Source organism: Cnephaeus nilssonii (assembly GCF_951640355.1).
Source record: "Cnephaeus nilssonii genome assembly, chromosome: 3".
NCBI lineage: Eukaryota > Metazoa > Chordata > Mammalia > Chiroptera > Vespertilionidae > Cnephaeus > Cnephaeus nilssonii.
Window position 1 is genome coordinate 69040709 of NC_137074.1, and position 23952 is coordinate 69064660.

General features: G+C 40.0%; 1 protein-coding gene across 1 annotated transcript in view; it reads left to right on the forward strand.

The window, feature by feature from the left end:
* The window catches only part of MORC1 (MORC family CW-type zinc finger 1), a gene marked incomplete at its 3' end in the record, with an annotated part of 148749 nt that overhangs the window by 103345 nt on the left and 21452 nt on the right, over positions 1–23952 (forward strand). The window contains exons 18-22 of the mRNA XM_079766314.1: positions 627–692; positions 2005–2244; positions 6809–6913; positions 20454–20523; positions 22555–22621. Of these exons, the coding sequence (XP_079622440.1) occupies positions 627–692; positions 2005–2244; positions 6809–6913; positions 20454–20523; positions 22555–22621 (548 nt within the window). The remainder of the gene's footprint in view (positions 1–626; positions 693–2004; positions 2245–6808; positions 6914–20453; positions 20524–22554; positions 22622–23952) is intronic.

Here is a 23952-nt window from a genome sequence, read left to right on the forward strand (position 1 = left end):
AGAGCCTGTGTGGTTCTTTATCCTCTCTGTGTATTTCATTAGTGTCTCATTATTTTAGGATAACGATCATCACAGCCAATTTAGCTTAAAAGGTGCTTCTTTTTCAGGGAGAGAAAATGCTTCCTCTCCCTCTAGCCCTGCCTCTGCGTACAAAGCAGCAGCTGGATGAGGGGGCTAAGGCAGCATCCAGTGAGGAGGGACACCATTAAAGCCACTCTACCCTCAAAAGTCCCTTGATGCTCAGGCCCGGAGCTCTGACCTAGACAGGGCTATTGCTGAAGGTCAGAATGCATTCCAGATGCTGGGACCTCTGAGTAGGAAACCAAGTGTCTCCGAAAGGGGAGAGAGGCCTGGGGAGATGGTGCTTGATGCAGGGGCACCCTGACCTTGCTCATGAGACACTTGATCTGTAATGCTTCAACAGCCATCGGGTTCTCTTGTACCATTCAGTCCCCACTAATCAGAACAACTAAACTGAAAGGGACCCCTAAGTAATTATCAGTTATCGGTGAGGATATGCAACCTCCAACTTCTTTTCTAAGCAATGAAGAATATTGAATTATTGTAATATGCCAATTGAAAGTTATTTGTTACTCACATTTGTCTAATGACTTTTTCCATAAAAGCCTCAGTTTATACCAACAAGCAGGATCGCTGAGTCCACTACCATCTGCCGAATTTCAGCATCTAAGGTGAGTGATTAAAGTAGGATTGAGCCATTTGTGTGATGTTTTTCATATAAAGGATAAGCCTTATCAAGGGCCAAATGTCATCATGGTTTCTGAGCTTCAGAAAGTGAAGCACTCTGGGAGGAGGAGGTAAAGGGGGGGGGGGTGTAAATGGGAGATTATGTGTAATATTATCAACAACAAAAAATATATTTAAAAAAAGTGAAGCACTAATGAATTCTTTTAAAACTGTCACCATGTTTTTTCTTATTAGAGTGATGCATGTTTATTAGGAAAATACAGAAAATAAAATATAAATAAGAAAATTTAAATCATGTATTGTCTTACTTCCTGGAGCTGATGACCATTTAATATATTTTAATGTATTTCTTTCCAATATTTTCAATGGATATATATGATACTTATATTCATATACTTAATATAAAGAGAGAGGCTATCTGTGGATATATTTGCCTAGAAATATATGTGTAATTGCCACATTGTTTCTTATGTTTGCTAAATGTCATATCCTATATAATAAAACCCTAATATGCAAATCGACTGAACAGTGGAACAGCTGGTCGCTGTGTCGCACACAGACCCACCAGAGGGCAGATGCTCAATTCAGGAGCCCCTGGTTGTCAGTGTGCTCCCACAGGGAGAGTGTTGCTCAGCCAGAAGCCGGGCTCACGGCTGGCGAGCACAGTGGCAGTGGCAGGAGCCTCTCCCGCCTCTGTGGCAGCACTAAAGACCCTCTCAAGGGTTCCCAGACGGCAAAAGGGCACAGGCTGGGCTGAAGGACCCCCCTCCCCCCCAATGCACAAATGTCATGCACCAGACCTCAAATGTCTATTATCTAAAATTTAAAATGTAGAGGGAAAATTTTTAAATCTTTACATAAAGCTTTCAGTTATAACATCACACAGAAAATATGGAAAATTATAATTTTAGTTGTTTACATTTGTTAACAGGCAGGTTATGAGATTGATAAACCCAGCCAACTTTTAGATAAGTAGATTACTGATATATATGCACCAGGGAGCCAAAGGCAAGTAAATTTCTGTTGGAAGGAATCAAGAAGCACACTGTTCTCAATTTGGGGTTTTCTGAATTCTCAAAATTATATTTGTTGGCTCAGCACAGCTCTATTGAGTCAGATTCTGAATGAGCCATTACAGTCGTATACATTTACTAAAGTCTGTTTCTAAGCTTCTGCTTTTTAAGGCTTTTATTAGTAATAAATATCACCAAGTGTTATAAGGTTTTTAGAAAAATGGTGCTTAATTATAAATAAGCTGACTACCAAAAAATAAAAACATACTCTTCGTTGTTTAAGGAAAATACAAAACCTCGGAAAATCAGGCCTTCGAGTTATGAGTCGAAGCATGAGTCTCTTGCATCCTTTGAGCTCTCCGCCAGCCAAAGAAGCTGGAAGAGCAACACGGAAGGGACGGACTCTGATGTGGAGTTCGTTTCAGAGACTAAAGTGATAAAGTCTACAAGGAAGAAGTCAGAGCCACAGCAGAGACATCCAGCAGCCCTCCCAGAAAAGGTCAGACTCACTGAGAGATCCCAGGTGTGTTTTTTTCTCTTCTTAGTCACCAAATGTGTAGTATTCTTCTTCTCTGGAAATAGCATGTGGTAAAGGCGTTGCTTCATTTTCACATTTTAAAGCACTCTAATTGTGATCTCAGTTTCCTGGACAAGGTCCCAATGTCTATTTTTTCTTCTGTGTTCTCTCTTTTGGAGGAAAGGTCAGATTGCTAATATCAGCACATCAGCAATATGTATGGAGAGCTCAACCAACTAAAGGGCCCCCAAAGAATATGTCTGTATTTAAGACATACTCATATAGGATACTCATATAGGATAAACCTGTAGACTTGAGGATTTTGCATCCAATGCTTTATAGCAAAAATGCTTAGCCAAATTCTATAATAGTTACCCCTGTAGTCATGGTTCTGGAAAAATGGGATATAATTTCAATAGTACAACTAAATGTTGAGACTGATTTTAATAAATGTTCTACCTGAGAATGTCCATGTATCCAAAGTAGTTTCTTTTCTTTTTAAAATTTATTTAGAGATGTTTTTATTGGTTTAAGGGAGAGGGAAAGAGAAATATCAATGATGAGAGAGAAAGATCCATCTGCTGCCTCCTGCAGGAGCCCCCTGCTAGGGATCAAGGCCACAACCCAGGCATGTGCCCTGACCAGGAATCGAACCAGCAGCCTCTCGGTGCATGGGATGATGCTCAACCACTGAGTCACACCGGCCAGGGAGAGTTTCTTTCTTTTAAAAGAATCACTGTACTTTCATTCTTACAATGTTACCTTTACTTAAGTCCTTTTTGAGAATTAGCCCTCAGATTCAGTTTACAATAATGACAGTGCCCAAAATTGAGTGTGCCAGATACAGTGCTAAATTATTACAGACATTATTATCTCACTACCATTTTAAATCCTTTACACGCCAAAATTTACGGCCTAGTTTATCTGCCTTGTTCATCAAACTTGACTTCTAATGTCTTTTTCTTATTTCCAAAAATTAAATTCACCCTTCAAGGGTAGATATCGGCCACCATAAAATATATTAAAAAGAACTGCTGTAGGCTCTGAAAGGAATAAACTGCTTTAATCAGCAGATATCTACTGAACTTCTGCCCTCTGTAATATACTATGTTATGCATTGTGGGAGACCAGGTATTTTAGGCATCGTTCTTTCAGAAGCAATTATTCTGAACAATAGTTACATTACAGAAATATATCACACATTCCTTTGTAATATCCTTGGCAAATGGTGTATAGACTTTTCTTGAAAATCTTTAGTGATGGAGACTCATTACCTCCTAGGCAGCCTTTACCATTCCGTTTTTGGCTAGCTTGTTCTCTTAAAATATTGAAAGTCCAACTCCCTATGACTTTGAAGTTTTGGCCATAAATTTTTATTTTTTTTTTGAGAAAAGAGAAGCCAAGCTGAATCTGTCTTTAATCATCAGAATTTTATTTTGAATTGTGTATCATATACATACAAGTTCATGTGTTCAGCCGATATTCATTCAGCCCTTGCTATGTCCAAAATACTGCATGTGAGTAATACCTTGTGTATAAATTAGTTTTATCCTTTAACCCTGACTTCCACTAATTGTGCAATTTCAAGATTGGGGATTTGTTGGCAAATCCCCAATCTTGAAATTGGGGATTTGCCTCGTTTATTTGCTGCGAGTTTGACATGCTTGGTCTAGAGGCAACACACAGTTGCTCAGGTAATCGCTATAGGTACAGAGGCTGCTGCTGCTTTGTGGGAAAGATGTATTTGTTAACCAGCCAGTGTGCAGCTGCCTGTATGGGACTGTTGTGAAGAACTGGTTTGTCTGATGCTCCTTGTTAGCAATGGCCACTTGGCCTGTAATAAAGACTCATTCTTACACACCCACAACTTCTCATGGCTTCTCTGTCTACCACCCAGTATCCAAGAAGGTCTAGCCCTTGACAGAGGGGATCAGACCCTACAGTTAGCGTAGTTGGACAGGATCAGAACCTGTACTCCCATACTTGTACCAGCATGCAGCGTTTGGCTCATAGATAGAGCATCGGCCTGCAGACTGAAGGGTCCCGGGTTCGATTCCAGTCAAGGGCACATGCCTGGGTTGTGGGCCCGGTCCCCAATAGGGGGTGTGCAGGAGACAGCTGATCAATGGTTCTCTCTCATCAATGATGTTTCTCTCTTTCTCTCTCTCTCTTCTCTCTCTCTCTCTCTCTCCTTCCTTCCTGAGATTAATAAAATATATATTTTTAAAAAAGAGTGCTCTGACAGTGGCATAGTTGGCAGGATGGTAAACTGAGGCCACTGGAGCAGAGGACTCAGGAGCAGTGCATGCTGTGACAGGGAGCATGGTGAAAACAAAGTGCCTTAGGAAGACAACTAAGCTGTGATGGGGCAGTGAGATTGAAAGAGGCCGGTGTGAGACGAGGATGGAGTGACGAGAACCATACAGATCCTATATATAACTTTTGATAAGAGGTTTCCCATTTATCCTCAAAGCAATGGGAAACCATTGAAGAGCTTCAGGCAGGGAAGTGGCATGGCTAGGTTTTCCTTGAGAGACTATTACTTTGGCTGAGTAGAGAGCAGAGTGAATTCAGGCAGGGCAGTTAGGCAATTATAGTGTTCGCATGAGAAATACCAGTATCGAGGGCTAGGGTGATGGTGGGGGAGTAGAGAGAAATGGACCCATTTGTTTCTTCTATTGTCTTGAGGAGGGAACACTGACACTTCTGGGTGATATATAGGATATAGAAGATGAAGCAGAGGGAAATGGCAAGAATGACTGAAGAACCTCTGGCTCTTGCACCTGGTTGGATGGTGATTCCATTCATTGAAATAGGGAATGCTAGAAGATGGCTGGGCTTGTGAGGAGGAGCATGAGTTCAGCTTATACAGTTTGAGACTCTCAAGGGGACATGCCAAGTGAGGAGTAAGAGTAAGAAGAAAAGAAAGACTACATAGAAACCTGCCTAGCAGTCTGAGGATGTGTGCACAAGGGATTGTGAGGGACTAGCCAGAGCAGTAGGAGAAGAAATCAGGAATTTGTTTTATTATTAAAGCCAAGGGCAGAGAAAATAAAAGGCAACCCAAGGTAAGATGGTCAGAGAGGCCAAAAGGCCTCTAAAAAAGTCCATTGACTTAATGACTGAGAGGTAATATGGATGACCTCAGGAAGCATTTTGCTGTTTTTGTTGGAGTAAAGAGCGGGGAAGAATAGAATAGTTTGATTAGCCAGTGGAGGGTGAAGAAAGGGAGACTGGTTATATGTCAACTCTTGGAAAGGTAAGATAATTTTACCTCAGAAGATATCATATACTTACCAAAATCTACAAGTGAGGTGGATAGATCAGGAGACTGTGTCATTCTTTATAATCTGTTGAAAAATGAATTTAATCAGCTTTTAAACGGCAATTGAAACAACTTTTAATTACTTGAGGATTATTTGCAGTGAATTTTTAATATCCTGTCTAGTAAATACAGTACTAGGCACTACCACTGCCAAAGGAGGTGAAAGGAGTGTAATTAATTTTAATATTAGCCTAAGTAGATGGGATTAGGAAGGCAGATGTGCTCTGAGTAAATCTCATCACGTGCTCCAACAGCTTGATAAAAAGGGCTCTGGTATTAGCAAATGATTTAGCTCATTTGCACCACAGTTCTGCTCTGTTAATACAGGTAATTAATTAATTAACTGTTCTTCCTAGAGAATTGTTTTTATCACACTCTTGTGTTTCTCAGGAGATTCCACTTTTTTTTTTTATCCCGAACAACTTTCCTCCCATTTCCTGAAAACAGGTCTCCCACTAAAACTAATATTCTTATTGTTTCCTACATCTGCAACTTTTAATTCTTTTAAATTTTCACCATGTTATTTGTTAATCCATTTCTCTGATCAGTAAGTGATATATATATCACTTACTCTGGACCAAGTGCTGAGGACTCTAAGATTGACACAGTTCTTGCCCTCAAGAAGCTAAGAGTCTGCCTCTAGCCTTTCTAATCAAAGAAGCCCTTACCCTGCATCATAAATTTTTCCATTCTGTTTCTCACCTTGCAAGTATGAGGACATCCTTTCAATATCAGTAGCATGACTGTAGATATCTCACATAATACTAGGCATGTCTAGTATCCATTGTTAAGAACTACATAATAAGAGAAAGCCATCGTAGATATTGTGAAATGAATGCATATCTTATTCTCTTCAGCAATACCTCCATAAATTTTAAGAACAGTGTGTATATCCATATGAGACATTATTTATCCAGTATATGGGCAGTAATTCTTGCAGCTCCTTTGCAAAATACTACAAGCCTTTTGATTCACTGTTGAGCATCATAGTTTACACCATTCATTTCATACTTAATTTGTCTTATGATAGTCTTTTGAATTGTTGCCTGTTATTATTTAACCTTTACTAATGCATATCTAAATCATATACTTCTTGAGAGCAACGATCAGAAATTGAATTTCCTCTGTTTCTCCTACAGAGATCTGCTTCTGTACAGAAGTTAATAGAGGGTGAATGAAGGTAGTTTAATGTGTATCATCGATTGCTACTAATCCTTGTATATTTTCCTTAATACCTTGTCATAGGCCTCTTCTTGGGAAATGAAAAGGAAGCAGAATCAGAACCTTGTGCAAGAATGTCAGGATTTGATTGAAGTTGAAACCAGCAACAGCGATCAAGATATAATCCTGGTGAGATGAACTTTACTGGCTAAATGACACCTTGAGATTTATTCACTTTCATAAAGATTAGATGAATCCAAGAAGCATTTCTCATTAGTGCCTCAAAGTAACTGAAACATTTAATTGAATGACCTAGTTTTTTAGGTGATGAAACAAGACTTAGAAAAGTTAGTTACTTGTCCAAGGCTAAACAAACTAGTAAAAATAAAACTAACTCATACATCCTGACCGCTAGCTCAGGATGCTTTTCATTTTAGTTATTAGGCTGTGAAAACTTTAACATTATATACATACATATACATTATATATATAACTTGAAGATCATCCCAAAACCTATATGCTCAAATTCAAAGCATCTGAACCTTTCTGTAATTTGTAATATGAATTCACATCAGAAAGTATAATTCCAAATTGACTTAAACTAGGCTACTGTCAAAAAGCCCTGCTAAGAGATGTCTTTTTAAAAAATACAGACATACTTTCCATTTACTCCCCTTGATTTAGTAACCCTGAATCTAGCTTGGTAGTTCATATCAAAAAGCTATATTTCTGGACTATTCTACCGTAGACCCCAACAGAGTTGCTTTGCCTCACCGAACCCAGTGCAAAAGCCCTTGGTGTTTAGGAAGAATGACTCAGGGACTGACCACTTGAGAAACACTTCATCTGTGAAACCAAGTTAAAGACATTGTCCATTATGTTATACTAGAGGCCCAGTGCATGAATTCGTGCACCAGTGGGGTCCCTCGGCCTGGCCTGTGGGATCGGGCTGAAACCAGCTCTCCGACATTCCCCGAGGGGTCCCAGATTTTGAGAGGGCACAGGCCAGGCCGAGGGACCCCACTGGTGCATGATCAGGGCCAGGGAGAGACACAGAAAGTTGGCCAGCTGGGGAGGGACCACAGGAGAGCTCCAAGGCATGTCCAGCCCATCTCGCTCAGTCCTGATCAGCCAGACCCCAGCAGCAAGCTAACCTACCGGTTGGAGCATCTGCCCCCTGGTGGTCAGTGCACGTCATAGCAACTGGTCAACCGGTTAACTGTCTGCCCCCTGGTGGTCAGTGCACGTCATATCGAGCAGTTGAGCGGCCTTAGCATATCTATCCAATCTAATAAAAGAGTAATATGCAAATTGACCACTCCAACACACAAGATGGCTGTCCCCATGTGGTCAAAGATGGCTGCCCCCATGTGGACACAAGATGGCTGCAACAAGATGGCCAGCAGGGGAGGGCAGTTGGGAGGGACCAGGCCTGCAAGGGAGGGCAGTTGGGGGCGATGAAGCCTGCAGGGGAGGGCAGTTAGGGGTTACCAGGCCATCAGAGGAGGGAAGTTGGGGGTGACTGGGCGTGCAGGGAAGGGCAGTGGGGGGGGACCCAGGCCTGCAGGGGAGGGCAGTTAGGGGTGACCAGGCCTGCAGGAGACGGCAGTTAGGGGCAAATAGGCTGGCAGGGGAGCAGTTAGACATCAATCAGGCTGGCAGGGGAGTGGTTAGGGGGTGATCAGGCTGGCAGGCAGAAGCAGTTAGGGGCAGTCAGGAAGGCAGGAAGGCAAGCAGTTGGGAGCCAGCAGTCCTGGATTGTAAGAGAGATGTTCGACTGCCCGTTGAGGCCCGATCCACAGTAGGATCAGGCCTCAACGGGCAGTCGGACATCCCTCGAGGGGTCCCAGGTTAGAGAGGGTGCAGGCTGGGCTGAGGGATACCCCCACACACACACGAATTTCGTGCACCGGGCCTCTAGTAATTAATAAAAGAGTAATATGCTAATTAGACCGGTGTCCCGGGTGCCTGCCAGCGGCCAGAGGGAAGCCCTGGTCCCCACTGCCAGTGGGAAGCTGGTGCCGGCAGCAGGGGGAAGAAAAGCCTACTCTTACACCAATTTCGTGCATCGGGACTCGAGTCATTAGCATATTATGCTTTGATTGGTTGAACGGCCGACCAGTCGACTGGACACTTAGCATGTTAGGCTTTTATTATATTATAATACAAAGTTCATTCAGATATTAGAATTTAATGCCAGGAAAAAAATCTATTGACTTTTTTTTATCAGAACATGAATTTTATTACTTACTATGATTCTCTTTTTCCTTTATTTCCAAGAAGCTTATAGCTAAATTTTAATCTAAATAAGAATAACTATAGTTACCTAGATGGTTGCTATTTTTGACATAACATAATGAGCGTATTTAGAAAAGGGTTTGGCTCATTGTTCATGTCTTTAGGTAAGGTACTGCAGAATGCTATTTGGAATTATAGATTAGATTTTAGTTACAAATGAGCCAATAAAGTCTTCTGACTTTAGCCCAATTTCTATCCCTTTGGCAGAAAACCATTGTCATGAGGTACAAGGTTTAATAATAATTGGTTTTATTTTTTAAATTTTTCATTATGGAAACTTTCAAATATAGTACAATCAACTCCTATGTGACCATTTTGCATCTCCAACAATGATCAACTCATGGCCAGTCTTGTTTCATTCATACCTCCCCTAGCCCCCATTACTCCCAGGCTGCATATCACTTCATCCATAAATTAGAATTGTTTTAAGAAACCATTGAAAGGATATTAAAAAGAGCTAGGACTGATTTGTGAAAGGGAGCAGGAAAGTACCTCCTTATTGACCAATAAGGGACAACTAAATCCAGGATGTGGAGAAAGGGAACAACAAATTATTTTCCAAAGAAAAAAATTTAATCTGAGGCCAAAAAGGAAGAGAAAACTGCAACTACTATTATAAATAATGACAACTTTATTTACCTCTTTGAAGCAAAATGTCATATAGCTGTATCCACCTGCTTTGCAGGATCTTCAAACTCTTGGCTTGTATTTTATGCAGCCATTGCTTTGTCACCTTTCCAAGCTTTTTTTTAAAAAAAAAACACACACACACACACACACAAAACATACTTTTATTGATTTCAGAAAGGAAGGGAAAGGGGAGAGAAAGATAGAAACATCAATGATGAGAGAGAATCATTGATCGGCTGCCTCCTGCACACCCCCTACTGGAGATCGATCCCGCAACTCGGCATGTGCCCTTGACCAGAATTGAACCCTGGACCCTTCGGTCCTCAGGCTGATGCTCTCTCCACTGAGCCAAACTCGCTAGGGCTTTTCCAAGCTTTTAGTTAGTGCTTTTCATAGATTACTAGTAGGTATGATATTTATATTAAAATTTTTGTCTTTTTATGTAATATTTCTCAAATTCTTAAGTTACTTGTGTGTATGCATGTGGTATCATTTATTTGTGTCCCTGTGATCCTAATAGGAAGTCTGTTTTGAAACTCATGGGGTCTAATTAATTCAGATAAATAAGGATTATCCAAAGTTGCATAGTAATTTCTCCATTTGGCTATAGTTGCAGTAATTCCTAGTAGGAAATAATCCTGAGTGTTTGACTATCGATACATTCTTAAACTCAGAAATCAAACATAATTCTTCTTAACCCCTGGGCATCTTCCCGGTTATCTTCTATTTATGGTGCCTGTGTGAATGTGTGCATGCGTGTACTTTAATTCCGACCTATATCTGTCACATTTGAAGAAGGAAGGCACTCGGGGGCTAACAGTGCTATGAGAGGTTATTACTTAAGGAAGAACAATTAGCTACTGCACGGGGCACTCTCCACCCCTCCCCATAACCAGGTGGTTTTTGTTATTTTGATGAATTTGCTGGGACACAGGGTCTTATTATTTTCAGGTGTAACAGGCTCAGAACTATATGTTCAGCACACAGAAGAAAGTTCATCCTACAGGGATGATTTCCCATGATCTGAACTCATGAGACTGTTGTATAAGATCACAATGGCATTTTAGTCATTTAGAAGATGAATACTGCCTCACTGCAATTGGAAATCTCAGACTGACCTTACACTGGGCATTCTTTCCTTGTACACCAATCTTCGTGGGCCAGCCAACTGCAATCTGACAGCTGCTGGTGAGCAGTATGTCTGAACATTGAAAAGGCTTCCAGTTAAAACAGCCTGCTGTGTCCATCTCCTTCGCACTGTGCCTACCTGTGCTCCCATGAGAGTATTTTTTCACGTTGTATGATCCATTCTGATCAGCAGCATGTTCTTGCTTCTGCTGTGTTAATAATGTCTGTCTGTCTTCTGAAAGGATTTTTTTTCCATGTTAGGGCATTTCATTTCCTTCTCTTCCAAGTTTCAGACACACCTCGCTCTGGCTCTCTGACTGACCAGTTGTACAGTTTTGAGTGAAATGATAAGAATATTGTTTGCTTCTCAGATTTATGTTGACTCTGACCATAGCTGATTATTTCCACCATGTTATAATCATTCATTCCCCCAAATCATCTCCTCTGCTGTGGCTCAGGGTTACAACAGTTTCATCTGTTTTCCTAATGTCTTCCTCTTCCCATTCCCATTCCCCTAATTCTTGATTGACTGCCCTTCATGTTCCTTTTCTCCAAGGCCTACAGTCTATTGAAGCTATTTGTAAAAACCCACATTATTTAGTTGTTTTATTTTTAATCCCAATGGGATAATCCTTACTTTCTAGTCATTTTTAACTTTTGTCTCTTTGCTCTACATTTTGTATCACATTCACCATTCTCCCTTCGTTTTCCTCACCTCCAGTTGCTTCTGATCATATACTTTGTTGGTGTCACTTCCATGACATTTTATTTCTTTTTTATATTAATTTATACTTGCCCTTTTAGCCAGTGCAGGCCATTCATTTTCAGAGTCTATGTACTGAGTGTTCTTGATCAGACCTTGATCAGATTTGGAGCTTTGGAAACCTTTGACTGGGATGCAGTTAAAACATCAGCCATTTTCTTGAGATTAATAAAACTGTCATAATAACCTACTGAGTGGGAGAGCATATTCACCAATTATACATCTGATAAGGGGTTAATATCAAAAATTTATAAAGAACTCATACAACTTGACACCAAAATACCAAACAACCTGACTAAAAAATGGGCAAAGGACCTGAATAGACACTTTTCCAAAGAGGGCATATAGATGGCCAATAGACACATGAAAAAATGCTCAATGTCACTAATCGTCAGAGAGATGCAAATTAAACTACAATGAGATATCACTTCACACCTCTCAGAATGTCTGCCATCAATAAATCAGCAAACACCAAGTTTGGCAAGGATGGGGAGAAAAGGGAACTGTTGTGCACTGTTGGTGGGAATGCAGATTGGTGCAGCCACTATGGAAAAAAGTGGCTGCACCAAAAAATAAAAAATGGAACTGTCTTATAACCCAACAATTCCACTTCTAGGAATTTATCCAAAGAAATCCAAAACACTTAATTTGAAAGAATATATGCACACCTATGTTCATTGCAGTGTTACTTACAATAGCCATGATTTGGAAGCAGCCCAAGTGTCCAAGTAGATAAAAAAGCTGTGGTACATTTACACAGTGGAATACTACTCAGCTGTGAAAAAAGAAGGAAATCTTACCTTTTGTGACTGCATGGATCAACCTGGAGAGTATTATGCTGAGTGAAATAAGCCAGCCAGAAAAAGACAAGTGCCATATGATTTCACTTATATGTGGAATCTAATGAACAAAGTAGACTAACAAACAAAATAGCAACACTCATAGATACATAGAAGGGACTAACAGATGTCCGAGGGGAGGGAGGTTGCGTGAAAAAGGTGAAGGAAATAAGCAAAATAAAATAGAACAAAACAACTCATAGACACAGACAACAGTATGGTGATCACCAGAGGCAAAGGGGTGGTGGTGACAGCAGAGGGTAAAGATGATAAATGGTGATGGAAGGAGACTTGACATGGGGTGGTGAACACACAATACAATATACAGATGATGTTTTATAGAATTGTACACATGAAACCTATATAATTTTATTAACCAATGCCAACCTAATAAATTAAATAAAAAACCCACCAGTAATGAAAATAATGAAGAGTTCTTTTAAAGGACATCTTAATCCTCATCAAAATGCCTTTGGAGGTGATGTGTGTGGAGCTATCAGCCTGCATGGCAGCAAACTTCTTTCAATATTTTATCACAATCTTGTTAGCTCAGCTACAGTTCCCTTCCCCATTTCAGGGAAACTAGTGTGACCCAGATTGATGATCTCTGGCCCCGTAAAGCTGTATTTTCTGAAATTCTCTCTTTGTGCACACACAGGTGAGTCTTAGTGGAGGCAGCCTTTTCTTTTTTTATGCAGCTCTGATGAAATTCAGGTACTGCACTTCACATGCATTTATCTAATTTAATGACTTTAATTATTACCTGAGGAGTAAGTTCTCTTTTCATCCCCAGTTTACAGATGAGGAAAATAAACTTGCTCAGGGTCACACTGCCAGCAGTGGGCACCTTGAGCCTTAGGTGTTTGACTTCAGCTCTCACTTTCTTAGCCACTTTTTATTATGACTTTCCTCTTTGTTGTATATATCTGTATCCTGTCCCCCACATTGATTCAACCAGCCCATTCCACACAGATAGGTTGGAGTATACTTTACTCCATAGGGGTGAGGATTTCAAGGTACAAATATATACTGCATTGGTTAACAGTCAACATTTTGGCTTAGACAGGTTTTCAAAGTTTTATGAATGGGCATTCTCCAGCAAGGATTCTTGAACTTATTTTTAAAAAATCAATCCATCATCTACTCCTTGCTCAGAATAGGCTAACTTCTCTTTAGCCCATTCCTCCTCCTCCCCCCATCCACCCTAGATAGGACCTGTACAATGAAGTTCTTTACTGCTCGAGGCCTGGCTTTTCTCTTTCCAGTCAGCCTACGTCACAGGACAGTCATCAGGGCCATCATCCCAGGATGAGTCCTGGGAGGGAGAGTCTTCCCCTTGTCCAAGATAATCACTCGAATCATCTTTGTGGTCATAACATAACCACAGACCCATTTTATGAGCTAGTGTCACCTGACCTCTGGCCTCCAGAAAATCCTATTACTTCCCATTTTCCACACTCAAAATGCATCCTGCTCTCTCTTTTAACACATGCTGAATATGCTGAAATATTTCTGTCTTAAGCATTTCTAAACCCACAGGTAAAGTTCACACTTGTCTCCATTAACCACCAACAGGAAGGGAGTATAAATTCTTTTATAGCTCCTCTTACAGATGCATCAGCCTTTGTCAGGGGAATTAGCCTCTGAGGACAGGTTGCAAGGCTCTGTTTTACTGGAGCAGTGCCCTGTGGTACTGTTGTAATTAACGATTTGTCTAAGTTCCGTGAAAAACTCTGGTGCACTGCCATGTGATAAATCAGCAGTTCAGCTTTACTCCAGGCAAAATTTGGCATATGAGCTCCACATCACCCCAGTGCCCCTCCAAGTGATGCATTCGAATCAGCTGTCACTGCAGCATGCTTAATAGAAGCAGGAGAAATAAAAATGAAGCAATGGGACAAGATTACCAAGCATCCTGACAGGCAAGCAGTCTCAAGTTATGTCATCAGATGAGATATAAGAACTGACTCTACAGACGAGACCTCCTAGGGGATCTGTTCTAAAAGGTAACTGGGAAAATTAGGTTGCCAGACCACAACAGATGGTCAAGAAAGCAAATGATTAATTTGAAGAAAGCTTCAAAATTGAGGAACACCAGGGGAATAAAATGAACAGTGCCAACAGTAAGTTAGAGAAGTTGGGGAGGAATAGTTTGCTGAGACTCAAGCCACAGTGGTAAAAGTACGGATTTTTTGCTATGCATGGTTTTATTCATCTTGGTAGAGCACATACACCAAGTTGACATTCAAATATCTGACTGTAATATGAAGCAACATTTACCTCTTTCCTAAATATTGGTATTTGGGTATTTTTTTCATATTTTTAAAATAATATTTTTTTCAGTTACTGCTCTGTCAGTGGCAAATTCAGATTGCTAAGACACTGAGAGAATATCTCTGGTGTGGTTGTTTAAGGTTAGGTTAGTCCTGCCTGTTTTATAACCAGGAAGCATAATGCCTTTTTGATTGGATGGTCTTTAGCCCTTATGTCATCTGTGGTCACTCAGCACTCAGGTCTTTTTTTTTTTTTTTTTTTTTGCTTGAACTTGGCCTTGAGAGCAGTTTGGTAAGTAAATTTATTTCATTTCCCCAATTTGAAGACATTTTAAAAAATGATGACCAGATTACCACGACATGTATTGTAAGAGTTTGGTGATGGAGAGTCTGGTATTCCTGTGAAAGATGTAACCTCCAGTGTCTAACCCAAAGTGTGGCACTTTCTGGGGCTCAGCAAAGATATATGAATAAAAAATGAGTGGATGGAACCACCTTCCCATCACAGAACTGAGCTATGTTCTTTACCAATTACACCTATTAGCTATTTGGGCATTTTTCAAATGATTCTGGCTCAGGAAAGTCATCTATCCACCTCCTCTGGGTTCCATGGTATTTTATAAAAGCAGAGGAACGAATGGAAGACTGATGAGTTTCCAGCATCTAGGTTTGTGGCCTAACAAATAACAACAAAAACCAAAAACAACAACTCCAAGTTCTGTTTTTGCATCAGTGCTTTTTGACAATAAAAGTGAAAAGTGGCTCAGTAAACTCAGAAGAAGATAAAAAAGAAAAGCAAATAACCTGCCTACCTAGTCCCTAAACCAGCTACATTCACCCTAAATACACATAATTTTTTGATTCCTCTAAGATATTTTCAATGGGAAACTACACTGATATTGCAATAAATGCTTTGAGATGATTGAAGTTGCCTTAATTTTAAAAGCAGGCCAATTCTCAATCAGTTTTCATGGCTGGTGATGTTACCATTTCCTTTCTATGAACCGGTATGATTCTGTGATTGTTGCTCACAGTATCAGAAATTTCATGAGCAGAGCCAGCCTCTTTACAAGATACAAACCAAAGTTGCCCCAAGGACTTAAGACAAATTTATTCAACAATACAATGTTAGAGATTTTGAGGGACACCAAAAAAATAGTAAGATATAAAAGGCCCTTGCCTTAAGGAGAAGGAAAGTTGGAAGACAGTTTTACAAAACCACAAGATAGCAATATGTTATGGAAAGAGTCAGGCTCCACACTCTGATAGACCAACCCAGGTTCAAGTTCAGACCTACATGCCACTTGTCAGTGGTATCAACTTTTGATCTTTTGTTTTCTTTTTTTATATAGTTTCATAGTTTTGACTTTTATTTTTAGGTCTTTAATGTGATTGAGTTTTTATTTTTTAATTATGGCTTATATTCAATATTATTTTGTGTTAGTTTCAGGTGTACAGCCTAGTGGTTAGACAATCATACACTTTATAAAGTGTCTGCCCCCCATATTTCCAGTACCCACTTGGCACTGTACATAGTTATTATAATACTAGAGGCCCGAAATTCATGCAAGGGGCTCTACCCTCGCAGCCCCAACTGGCCATCATAGCCCCTCGCAGCCCCGGCTTCGTCCAGAAGGTCATCCGGATGGTCATCCGGAAGGGTGTCTGGACGGTCATTCTGCTATTCAGTCCAATTAGCATATTAGCTCTTTATTATGTAGGATTACTTATTATATTCCCTATGATGTAAAGTCTTCTGTTTTCTTATCTATAAAATGGGAATAATATTACCTACTTTCAAGGTTGTTATGTGAATGAGTGGGATGATTTGTGACAATGAAAAGTTTTTGTGCGTTATGAGAAATATTGTTTTAATCTCCTTCTGTAATTCTAAAGAAAGCAAATTCAACCTCTATTGCATGGGTCAGAAGATGGGGGTAAAGAATTAAAATTGAGAGCATGAGATTGCTTGTGGAATAAAGGGAGAGCTAGAAAGTGACCCTGTTTGGGGGGTGGGGAGGGCAGTTATGCCTAGATAACTTATAATCACATTGAGAAGAGCTTTTCAAAAAAAATCTCCACCCAAAGATATGTTTTTATTGATTTTTAGAGAGACAGGAAGGGAGAAAGAAAAATTGATATGAGAGAGAAACATTGATTGTTTGCCTCCCATACGTGCCCTCCCAGGGATCAAACCCACAACCTAGGTATGTCCCTGACCTGGAATCAAACCCATGGCCTTTTGATGTATGGGATGATGCTCCAACCAACTGAGCCACCTGGCCAGGGCAAGAAGAGCTTTGAAAGCCAAATAAAGAGTTTGTACTTGAGGTAGTGAGCCATCAGGAGCTCTAGGAAGGTTTTGAGAAAGAATATTTAATCATGGATATTTTGTCTAAAGAATTGATTCTTCATGTTATGAAATGTGATAATGAAGCAGTACTGGGAAGAGCAGGAACATTTTTTTTTATTCTATGAATATATTAAGAGTTAGGTACTGTCCTAGACAGTGGGGATGCAGCATGAAAAAAATTGACAATTCTCCCTCATGGTGCTTCCCTTCTAGTGGACAATCAGACAGTGGACAAGATAAATAAGTAACATATGTTGCATGGCAGGTAATGATAAGTACTAAGGAGCAAAATAAAGCAGAAGCATATAGGAAGTGCCAGCATTAGTGGTGAGGTTGAGATTTAATTTTGTATAAAGAGGGGATGTTTGAGGAAAGACTAGAAGGAAATTAGGAGAACAGAACAAACATATTAACAGCAAATACATTAATAACCTTGTGAGAGGAGGCTCCTTGGATGCTTGGAAAGTGTCTAGTGAGGAGAAATGAGGGCATGGGATGAGAACAGAGAGGCCCAGAAGCAGCTGGGCTCAGTTATGACATACCTTTCTCTAGCCTGCGTTACTTTTCTTCACAGAATTTACATTACCTGATATTATATTATATATCTTCTTTTTTATTGAGTTCATATCTTTTTCCCCCCTTACTAGAAAATAAGCTCCAAAAAGGCAGTACTTTGTCTCTTCACTGTAACAGTGTCTGACCCAGACTGGGGATCAATTTTATTGAGTAAATGAATGACTGAAATGGAGGAGCCTAGAACACAATGTTAACTATGGAAGAGTGAAAACAGAAAGGGTCTGCGTTTGACAGGAAGGCATTTACTGGTCTGGGAGCCTTCATGGGTCCTCGATGATGATAAATGCCTGGGGTGGAGGGTTGAGGGACAAAGGAATAGAAGGAAAGAAACCACAACACAATCAGTCCTTGACTCACGTAAGGGTTACACAGCTGACTACAGGGTGTTCTTTTTCATTTCCCTAACTTATTTATGATGTATTTATCCTGTTAAACAGATACTTCACAAAATTGAGTTTTGGGTATGTTGCCAATCCATTGCATCTCTTGGGGACTGACAAATTCCACTCTGCTCGTTGTTAACATAATTTTAATTAAGGTATTGAAAGCCCCATGTTCAGACTTAACTATCATCTCATTTACTGTGTGGGAGGTGTTATCTATTTCATGACTGAGTGAAATCTTAGGAAAACAATATCCCTAAACTGCAGAGGTAAGCGTACAGACTGCAGACATTTCTGTAATGGAGTAATATATGTGAAAGAGCTTTGTAAATAGCAAAGTACACAAATAGTGTTTAATGAAAAGACAGCTAACTGCCTGTGTCTTCTTGTCTCAGCTTGAAGACATTCAGACCTTCAAAGCCATAAGCACATTGTAATAGAAGGGAGCATCCAGGAACTCAGAGATTTACATGGTGTTATGTAAAAGAAAATACTGTAGGCTGTGAGTTATTCATCCAAAATCTTTTAAACATTTTTATGGCAAAGAATAAAGAAAATACTAGAAAGGAAAAGAAGGAAATCACTCTTTCAATAGAGATGGTAGAGACATTTTTGGGGAGAAGGTACATATCTGATCTTCATGAAATCAGCCTTCAAGAGGCAGAGTTCAAAGCAGAGGACTATACAATGAAATACAAAAATAATTTTATGAAACTGTGTTAATAGTACCAGCAACAGAAGTTCCTAGCTGGGAGTGCTGTCATTTTTATTAATCTTAGCCGCTGCCATCTTATCTGTTTTTCATCATAAGAAGGGTTTTCATTAAAGAAAATGGAACACATCCTAAGCAAGACCATCATGGATGATAACAAAGTGGTTATAACTTAAGGCATTACATTGTTCCTCTTGTAAGCTTATCTTGTGGTTGCTGCTAACTGTTGTGGGAAATCGTTCATGTGGCTTATAAACTGGTCAAAACATATTTAGTTCAAAGTGAGAAACACTTAACAAAGTATATAGATTTTCCTTCAATATCAGCACATCAAAAGAAACCTTTAAATGTTATGATACATCAGGAATAAACAAGATACATTTGAAGGTCATTTTGCAAAATTAACTTTTAAAAATATATGCACTTTATTTACTTCCCGGAGCATGAATCTATTTGCAGTATAAGTACAAAAATATTTTAAACAGACAAAGGTAGCTTAGCATCAGTTTCATTTGTTTTCCTCTGCCTACAAGGCTCTCCTTCCCCTGGACTTGGGTGAACTGGAAAAGGGGGATGCCGGACAGCCCCGCGGTTCTGTCCTTGCTGGGCTGCATGTGTGCCCATTCCACCTGCTCTCCGGCAGCATTTCCTGGGAAGGGAGGGAAGGCGGGTTGATAGCCTCCCCCTCCCACGTTTGCTCAGCATGGCGGAGAGGGCATGAAATAGGAGCACATCCACCGTGGGCAAGCTCAGAAAACAGACAGCTCCACCTCCCACCAGGCCATGGAAGTGGGGAGCATGGTTGTGTCTTAGTGTGTGTTCAGGCGTCTTCAGATCAAGCAGCAGATGGGAGCTTTGCCTTATCTCTGCCTTTGACATTTTTCTTTTTCTACTGCCTGTCCCCCACCTTCTCACAGATTCACACAATACATAATGTGGGGAGCATTCTAGGTCTGTTTTTCTAAAAGACATTAACTCTCTCCCAAAGAAATACATTCCAAAAAATGTAAGTTTGTTTTGTGTGAGCCTTGTTGAATGGGTCATAGAGGATTCCCAAAGTGATGATCTGGCTTCTATATGCCACCCCCCCAGCTCTCCCACCCCCGCTGTGCCCCCCACTCCAGCATCACACATACACATCTGCTCACTAAGGTGCCACCAACACTCCTGGCCCTTGCATTTAACACATTAAGGCTTGATAACCCCTTTTAGACAGATTTTCTGGGATTCTGTCAAAAGGCAAGGTGTCTCTTCAATCACCATCCCCATCTTCTTCCCCATCATGCTTTGGGGCTTTAGACCCCAGCCTCCAACCTCCCCAGTGTTTACTTCATTGCACTGCTGTTGAGCTCATACTCTATGCTTGCTCTGTACCAATGAGAGGTGTGATGAGCCTCTTCCAAATAGCAGAGGCTCATTTGTTGCTCCTGGTGAATCAAATACTTGGCTCATTTGTTGGAGTCATTGTTACACCTATGCAAGATAAGGGATTTTTGAAAATATCTGTGCAAAGATTGGTAGAATGTAAACATCCCTTTAAAGAAATGGTAGAAGTAAATATGACAGTTATCATGCACTCATCCTGATGATGCATGCCAAAATAATTTTCTACAACACGTGTGATTGTCACCCTTCATAACATACACGTAAAACTGTATTTCGGTCAATGCTGTGGTCTCTCCTCTGGTGTGGGTACTGATGTTCAGGTCGTTTTTGCACCCAATGTTACGTCCTATGTTTTTGTACAGCTTTAAATAAAGAGCTTGTTTTTCAGATTTTAGATCCAAGTGACAGCAATGTTTCCTTGAAACATGAAAAAAAGGAAGGTCCTCTTATGAAAAAAGGTAAAAAATAGAATTCAGTTTATATATATTAGCTATAATGTTTGAGTTGTTTTCACTATGACTGTGTGACATAACTTCAGTGGGAAATAGGCCACAACTTTAGCAGCAGTTTGGATGTAAAACAATTAAATTTGTTATTTTAGTAACGGGAGGAGGGGTGGGAAAACAGCCAACAACCGCATGTGTTTTGAAGAGGCAGAGAGATACCTCCTGCCTGAGAATCGGGCCCCCAGCCCCAGCACTGCCACACTGACTGAAGCACCCAACACTAGACTTACGTTACCCTTCTCATTGAATTTCGTTTCATAATTTGCTGAGAATTGATATCAGGTCTATAATTATCAGAATCTATTTTGAAAATTATAATAGCATTCCCCTACTTTCAATCATTTAATCCTTTCCCTGCTTATCATGGATCCTCTGAGATCAACAAGAGTGATCACATTTATTAGTTCCTTCATGTCTTTGGGGTCTAATTTGTCTCAGGTGAGAGATGTGAACTTTCTTTTAAACATAAAGTTGCCATCTTATGATACTCAATTTAAAGACAGTTTCCCTGGAGAGAGAAGCTGGGAACAAGCTGGACTCAGAAAATTTTATTTTCTTAGTTTCCATTATTTTTATTTTTCTATGTATTCTCTCTTTTACTTTAATATTATACCATTGGGTCTAAGCAGTAAGTACATTATTTTTATTGTCATCTTATTATCGTCTCAGCTCATTTTGGCTTCATTATTCACAATCATTTTTGTGTTGATCCATGCCATCATTTTGTGTTCACATTTGGTTGTAAGCTCTCCCTTCATACTTTGTTGCTTAGGTAACCTAATCACCCATTCATTCACATCTTTATATTTGAACTCATTAGTGAGGTCCCTAAGAAATCACACTTTTTCTTTTCCATCTTAATTAGAATAATTTGCTGTTTATAATCAGGATTTGTTTTGTAAGGAACTCTAAATTTTAAAGCCAATCTTTTACAGAAGTTTTAAACTATTAACAGACCTTCAAGTGTGTGCCTGTTGGGTTTCCCAATTGCAATGGAAAAATTGTTAATACAATTTTGACCCTAAAATTAATATTTAATTTCCAACAATCACCCTGGCTTTAGAAGAAACAAATTGTGAAATATTTTCAAATGACTGTAATTATGGATTAGTTGGCTGTTGGATTAAAAAAACTTCACTTTGTATGAAAGTCTGTGAGCAAAACAAATAGCGCCTTCAGTGTGCTTGGAAAATGTCTCTCCTCTCTTATGTTTCCTTTAAGAGTCAGCAGAGCCTCAGCCATTTACCCACCATCTAAACTTTCCTTGCTCTGTCCTGTTCCTCGTGGCCTTCGATGGTCCTAAACTTGTTGCTAAGGGTTTATTTGGTAACAAGCTATTTGGACAGATATCACAAAGAATTCTAGAGATAGGTGGAAGGACACATTGATTTATTTCTTGTACTGTCCCCAAAAACTCTTAACACCAATCCAAGGGGACTGAAGCATTTCTGGTTCTCTGTGGACTGTAAACAACTCACTGACTTCTCTGAACCTGCAGTTCTGAAGTTCTCTGAGTGAGATGATTGGATAGGTAACTCTAGATCTCTTCCTGCTTTAAAGTTACATTCTCTACCCGAGACACATTTCTAACTGGGATCTGTCAGGATCTTTGAACCTGAACCCAAAATGGAAGAGAGGAGGATGCCAGAGGGTAGACAGGTTGGTGAGAGTAGGGAATCTGAACAGCCCCAGTCAAATCACCCCATGCACAGCAATAGCAGACAGTGCGCATCACTACAAAGAAATAATGAAAAAACAAGTTACAGGCCCTTGGGTTATTACATATGCTATATTAGTATACACTTTGTTAAAAAAGGTTATTATATACTGCCTTGAAAACATATTGGTGCAGATTTACAAAAGGGTGTTTGAATACAAAGCCAAATTGTATACAGGTAGTTAATGAACTGATAGCACTTCTTTCAGCTTATTATGTGATAATCAAAAAGTGACTGACTTAATTTTGTTTATGTTCTTTTGAAGAAAAACAGGAGCTGTTCAGTGACATTGCAGAAATAAAGAGAAACTCTTCATTACCTAACTGGAAAAGGTGAGTGTACCGCAATTATATAATATCCAAGAGAGTGAAATTACACTATTGAAAAGTAATTATCAATGTTTAAACACAAAAAGAAAGAAAATAATAGTAACAAGCAAAAGCAATTAAGAATGGAACCAAATTTTATAAAGGAGACAAGAAAGAATAGAATGCACTAAATTTCTTACTTTTCCTCCAAACCTTTTCATTTTCTTTTGTGAGGACTAGGAATTATAAAATGAAGCAGGCTTATCTTCCTACTCACAGCAGGCAACTAATTCAAATTACGGTAATGTGGTCCAAGAATGGAAAATGTTGCATATATAAGGTATAACTATGAAATCATGAACCGATTTTTTGTGTGGTTCATTATCTAATTGTCATACATGTATGAAATTATAATAATCATTGCATGCTAGAGCTTTCTTGACATGAGACTTCGCAAGTAAATGTTTTGGATACCTAACAGAATGAAGAGAATGTTTTCCAGGAAGCAAACTCTTACCCTCACTCTACTACAAACCTATCTAAGCTGTTTTTCAGATATTCAGACCGGGTGTCTCTGAATCCAAACACCGCCCTCCCTGCTGCTTTTGCATAAGAGCTCCTTGAATAAAGTGCAAGAAAGGACAGGAGCTTTTATGTTCCACACTTACTAAACAGTAGTCATGCTAACACTCACATCCCATCACTTCACTCATACTCAAAAGAGTTTCATAGCCCTGTCACTGTGAAGATAAATGATCAAATCCTGAGCCTGGCACAGGTCCCCTTCACTCCTGGCCCTCTCTCTGTAGCCTCCGCTTTGCTTCCCAGAGTTCCTGAGTTGCTTATAGTTCTGTTTTATCACATACCTCCATTTTTGGTCCACACTACTTCCTTTGTTTGAATGTCCTCTGAAACTTGTACACCGGTCAAGTTTCATTCAACTCTCAGTTTGAGTGTTCTCTCCTTTGGGGTCCCCCTGACCACAAAGGTATTCACAGAGCCTCTGTTGCAATGATCATATTACATCATTCAGCTTCAATAATTATTTATTACTAGAGGCCCGGTGCACGAAATTTGTGCATTGGGGCGGGAAGGTGTCCCTCAGCCCAGCCTGCACCCTCTCCAATCTGGGACCACTTGAGGGATGTCCGACGGACGGTTGGACATCCCTCTCACAATCCAGGACTGCTGGCTCCCAATAGCTTGCCTGCCTCTGCCTGATTGCCCCTAACCACTTCTGCCTGCCAGCCTGATCACACCCTAACCACTCCCCTGCCAGCCTGATCGACGCCTAACTGCTCCCCGGCCAGCCTGATTGCCCCTAACTGGCCACCCCTGCCGACCTGGTCACCCCC